Raw genomic sequence first — 6,364 nt, 5'->3', positions numbered from 1 at the left:
CTTCCACATCTTAAAAAATCTCGAAAAGATAATCTGTGGTGGATATCTAAAACTGGAACCAACTAATCCCTTAGGAAAAAAAAATGTTTGGGGTCATATGGCCCTTAAGAAAAATAATTTTTTAATAGTGTGGATAGAATATAATATATTACAATGGAGTCGGCACTTTGCACTTTCGGGTCTCTTTGCCACAGTGTCTGTCACCTTACCCTTCAGAACAAACACGACAACATCTCAGAACTTCCTCTTACCTTGTATATATAGATACATATGTTATGAGTCTCTGGTGTCCCAGACAAAAATTATTAAAAAAGAGAAAAACTTTTCCAACCCCAACTCAATATTTTGTCCAAATTCATTGTTTCAGCGTCAACCATGAGGCGACACTTATCAAAATTCTTTCACTACCCAATTGGGTTTAACCTATCAAATTCCTTTCCGGTGAGACCCCTCTCCCTCTCTCGGTTTGTTTAGCTTATTCTTTTGGTGATGTAACTGGTCAATCAAGTTGGTTGTAATGGATTGAAAATTGACGTTTTGGAACACATCTATGAAGTTAACTGAATCGTTCATGCCATGTCAAATTTCGGGTATAAACTTATAATTTCCCTGTTCTATCAGGATCATGGAAAACCCCCTCATTGTACTTCAATTCAGTTTCTTTTTTTATCGAATGCTCACTTCAATGATAAGTTATAGTGATACCCATTTACATGCAGATGAGAACTGTTATTTTATTTCTTGTCCTAAGAGTACTGGTTAGCCTGTGCTAGATTCATGCTTTGTGTGTTAATCTGGGGTGTGGTGGTACTAATATATGTGCAAATTCAGTAATAAACTTGTACTCCTCCTCTGGTTCTACCAACCTAGAAAATGCAAAAATCAATCACTTAGTTGTTCCATTTTAATATAAATTAAGTTTTTACCGTATGCGTACTTGAAGGATTAAATATTGATACCCAGATGATTATTTTTTGTTGTTTAAGAATTTATTAATCTGGGGTTTTGGTGGAGTTTATATGTGTTCAAATTTTGTTTATGAAAATGTGGCTGGCATGTGACACTAATTTTCTTGAAGCAGTTGAAATGTGATGTGAGTTCGTTCTGTGCTGCCAATAGTATTCGTCAAGGTTTGTTCGGTGGACACTTGAATGAATGTGCCACAAGAGCTTTGGCCACTACATCTTGTGCTTCGGTGTCTGAAGATCTGCCAAAGGATAATTCCGTCTCTGATATGTTGGTAGATTCATTTGGAAGGCTTCACACATACTTGAGAATATCTGTAACAGAGAGGTGCAATTTAAGGTGTCAGTATTGTATGCCAGCAGAAGGTGTGGAACTCACTCCTAGCCCTCAAATTTTGACAAAAACTGAGATTCTACGATTGGCAAATCTGTTTGTAAGCTCCGGGGTAACTAAAATACGTTTGACGGGTGGGGAACCAACTGTTAGAAAGGATATTGAAGACATATGTTTGGAATTATCAAACTTGAAGGGACTGAGAACATTGTCCATGACTACCAATGGTATTGCTTTAACGAGAAAACTTCCAAGGCTGAAAGATTGTGGGCTTACTTCCCTCAACATTAGTGTAGACACTTTGGTACCTGCAAAGTTTGAGTTTATGACCAGACGTAGAGGGCATGAAAAAGTTATGAATTCAATTAATGCTGCCATAGACCTTGGATTTAATCCAGTTAAGGTATTTCTTGGTTACATATCATTACTTTTTGCTAGTGTTTCTCATTGATCACCTTCCCATGAGCAGCTACCCTTTTGCTCAAATTCATTAAGTTAATCAAATGAATTTTTCAACAAGGGTGCATAACCTCAGGTAAATTTCATGTCACTGATGGATGAATTTTAAGGTATCTTTGATGTTTCTCTGCATTTCAGGTCAATTGTGTTGTAATGCGAGGATTCAATGATGATGAGATCTGTGATTTTGTTGAGCTGACCCGGGACAAGCCAATTGATATTCGCTTTATAGAGTTCATGCCTTTTGATGGGAATGTTTGGAATGTCAAGAAACTTGTACCCTACTCAGAAATGTTGGATACAGTGGTAAGGTAGAATTCAGACTGGAGGCCTAACTTTTATACTACATTTTGTTGTTCTCTTATAGCAGATAGAGACCCTTTATAACCATCATTACCAAACAGATGAAACAGTTTCCAAGCTTAAAAAGAGATCAGGATCACCCTACAGATACGGCCAAAAATTTCACAATAGATGGGCATGAAGGTAGAGTTTCGTTTATCACATCAATGACTGAGCATTTCTGTGCTGGTTGCAATAGATTGCGGCTACTTGCTGATGGAAACTTCAAAGTCTGTTTATTTGGTCCTTCGGAGGTAAGTTATATTCAAATCATCAAAGCTCAGTGTACTATGCTTGTCCCCTAAACCTGGTGATGGTAATTGGGCTAAAATCTGTGATGTCACTTCTATTTGAATACTTAATGTTTTTGGTGAATCTGTAACGCTAAACTTGATGATAGTATATGAAGTCTGGATGCTTAGTACGACATGAGTACGTACAACTACAGGAATACGATGATCTTTTTGAAATTTAGGATATGCTATGTTTTGGATTCTTAGCAAAACATTATAGATGCATAATATCGGTGAAGAAAGAGAGAGTGGGGGTAATTTCTCATTAATTCATGATTATGATGATCGCAATTTAATTTAAAAAATTGATATGAATGGAGAAGTATCAGTATTTGACATGGGAACAAACACCTTGATGTTTCCATTTTGAGTATCAGGGCATCGTAGATCATATTAATTGCAGGCCTTCTAAATGTACCGGTAAATGAATTGGATAGTTTGGTGATGAGGGTGAAGGACTCAGGATTAAGAAATTGGTATTTAAGGCCTATAAATTTTTTGGCAAGTAAAATCAAGACTTTCTATGCAAACTTTTAGCAGTCTTGTTTTTTAAGGAGTGTGACTGATTTCTTGCAGTTAGCTGTTTCAATGGCTGAGTATGGTTCTGGGAGTTGTTTACTTTTGGATTAGTACTTTGCGAACATTAAAATATGGCTCTACCTCATACAATATTTTGGATTGAACATGCACTGTCTTGCCCCTTCTTTCCATTGCACATGCTATTTCATTTGATATTCTATTTATTTGATTACTTGTAATTGATTTTTTAGGCGCACTAATATACTTTCATCATTATTTTGAATTCTTAATCATTTCTGAAAATTTTCTTATCAATGAAACTGATAAATATTTTCCCTATTCAAGACATGCCGGTCATTATGGATGTTATCTCTACCATTTATGTTCAAGTTAAAGGTGCTTGATGTATGTATGGATGTTGACATCAGTCGGGACAATAAAACGTGTCATGGCATACATATAGCATCTTTAATGAGAGCTTCATTAAAAGATTTTTGTGATTTTCTTATATGGATCGTGTTTCAGGTTAGTTTAAGAGATCCTTTGAGATGTGGTGCAGAGGATCATGAACTTAGGGAGATAATAGGAGCAGCGGTATGCACTTCTTCTGATTATTATTGCTAAATCTCAATTGTGTTGTAATGATTTATAATGTTTTTATTTCTTTACCAGGATTTATCATCCTTTTAATATAATGATGATGCTGCAATAGAATTTCACTCACTGCTATTTTAATTTAACATGGTAGTGAACCTTTATTAAAAAAGATATACTTTAGGAATAAGAGGAGCATAGCAAGAAGGGACAACACACCCCACAACCTAACTGAAAAGGAGTTAGTTAGAGATTATGTATATATGGAGAAAAAAGTGGGTGGGGGTGATAGAGTTAGGTGAAGTTTAGCCTCATTTGGCAATCGGTAGACCCTTATAATGTAACTATTCTTATAATGATGCATGGATATGATGCGTGTATCGGATATGGTACGTATCGGATATATCAATACACTTATTTTGAAAACAATAAGGTATGATACGTTATATATGCATATTGAAAAATTTTAGAAAAACCTTAAAACATGATAAATATATATTGTTATTGTGTGAATTCAAATTAAAATCAAATATCTTAAAAACTGTCAAAATAAAAAGTTATAAATTATTTTTATCACAAAAAGTATTACAAGTTTATAGATTAGATACTTTATTGATAAATATCGGTAAAGTATCAGATATTGATATGTGTCAAACATGAATACATGACACAGATTGAGGTATCAGTGCATCATAACTTATCACCTTCAACCTCTAGACTAACGTGAGCATTTCCATTGAATAATATGTTACTGACTCACTTCTTTCCTATGATTTTCCATCTGTTTGCTCTTGTCCTAGTAAGCTCTTTGATTGCTTTTGAACAACATAGTCAATAGTGGATCATAGACTACTTGAAATTGTGTGTCCAACTTTAGGTAAGCAATATTATGAGTGGTCTTGTACTATCCTATTTCTTAATGTTATCTTTCCTTTGTTCTAGGTGAAGAAGAAGAAAGCTTCACATGCTGGCATGTTTGATATAGCAAAGACTGCAAATAGGCCCATGATACATATTGGTGGATAAGGTCTCTTCTTCTTCCTTTCTTTCATTTTTCCTATAAAGGTTATCCATTCAATCTCTAAAATATTTATTTTACAATTTACTGAGGCACATCATGATTTTTCTCTATTTCAGGTATCACATAGTGATAAAGTTACTTACATAGCAGGCAACCAGAGTAGTCCTAGTGAGAAGTACCCTGAATTGAGTATTATCTGAGATCTTCATTGATACAATCTCACTACATGAAGGGTGATAGATTTTTCAACTATACCTAGCCACATATACTGTTAAATGTTGTTCCTTTGGATAGAACCCATTGTTGTTGTATCGAGTAATAATGCAAATTTGGGCTTAAATTTCTGATCATGTGTGACTCTTTCTTCATTGGTTTATGACTTTTGGGTCGTGTGTTAATCTTTCTTCACTGGTTGTTTGTTTACCAGTCAACTTTAGTTTCAGCATGGCACTGTATTTATTTGTTTTGTTGTAGACATGACAATGAAATTTTGAAAAGGTTGGTTATGCCCTGTTACATCATTGAATTTGTACTATGTATGCAGTGAGGTTGTTGACCAGGTCTTCATAGTGCTGCTTCTCAGACTTCATACGGCATTCCCAATTTTCTTTCCTTAGTTTATACTCTTACCCGGAAATTGAAGGAACAACTCTAATCTAGATGTTACCAAGTTCTACTCTTGGGATCACTTCATGCTCCCTACCATTGCTTTTGTCATTTAGACCCTTTTTAATATCTCAACTTTCTAGGAACGCAAAATGTATGGAAATTTAAGAGACCAAAGGTGTTAATTAGAGTTAAATATATGTCTAGATATATATAATTTGAATTAGATTTTAGGAGTGTTTTATGTTTTAATTATTAGATATTATTTAGTGGATGAAGAAAAAAAATTAGGCTATTGTTTAGACTTAGAGAGTTAGATTGAGATATTACTAAACGTTTGTTACATTTGCTTTATGTATGAAATAATGTGGAATATTATACATTTTTTACCCATTGAAAATATATTTTCTAAACTTTAAAAACCTAAAAACCAACAATAAGAGTTTTGTGATAGGTTTTTTTAGGGGAAGATTCATTAGGGAGGTATAACAACAATGAAATCTAAGCTCAATTCACATGGATTATCACCATCTTCAACGCACAACCTTAAAGTAATTTAAACTCACTTGGTTTTTCAAAAATATATTTTTCAAGAATGAATCCTTTCCACATTGATAATACAATTAACCAACATGTTAAGTTGATTACACAGATTGGATCATCATGACATGAGTATAAAAGGTGGAATATGTCTTTTTAGAACTTGTATAAGAACTAAAATCATTTATTTTGGCTCTGGCACTATATTGTTGGGTGGATCTTGAAAGATAGAAAAAATCTCATTCATAGCCACACATACGACTTTTCAATGGCGGACCATTGTTGTGACAAGGGGAGCCATGGCTCCCAAAAAAATTTTAATTCTATTTTTTATATATGTTATATATATTTTAAAATTATATTTATAGATTATTATTTTATTTATATTAAATTTAATAAAATATTTTATTTTATCATCTATCTTATTTATATATTAAAATTTATATATATTTATTGTATAAAAAGTAAAATAAAAATCAATTTGATGGACATTGGTTAATGAAAGGTAATAAATTTTATCACTAGTGATGAGGTTCTTTTACAGTAAATCATCAAAAAATAATGAGAATAGAAAGAAATATAAAGAGATAGATTAGGAAACAAAAGATTGAAAAATGCACAATATCTCTCATGAATCGAGATTAGTATCTTATTATAATTTATGATTCTCATATTACGATGATTTTCTTAA

At 33.1% G+C, this 6,364-nt stretch overlaps 1 protein-coding gene across 1 annotated transcript; it reads left to right on the top strand.

Annotated features, from left to right (window-relative positions):
* Nucleotides 1-1,042: 1,042 nt before the first annotated feature.
* LOC114171291 (GTP 3',8-cyclase, mitochondrial-like) lies at nucleotides 1,043-4,557 on the top strand (the record flags this gene model as incomplete). The annotated part of the gene is made up of 5 exons (XM_028056420.1): nucleotides 1,043-1,702; nucleotides 1,897-2,064; nucleotides 2,163-2,354; nucleotides 3,438-3,506; nucleotides 4,449-4,557. Coding segments are annotated over 5 exons (1,173 nt in total), but the record flags the coding sequence as incomplete, so codon positions are not given.
* Nucleotides 4,558-6,364: the final 1,807 nt, after the last annotated feature.

This window comes from Vigna unguiculata, unplaced genomic scaffold, assembly GCF_004118075.2.
Source record: "Vigna unguiculata cultivar IT97K-499-35 unplaced genomic scaffold, ASM411807v1 contig_187, whole genome shotgun sequence".
NCBI lineage: Eukaryota > Viridiplantae > Streptophyta > Magnoliopsida > Fabales > Fabaceae > Vigna > Vigna unguiculata.
Note: the sequence above shows the minus strand (reverse complement) of the source record. Positions and strands in the feature narration are given on the sequence as shown.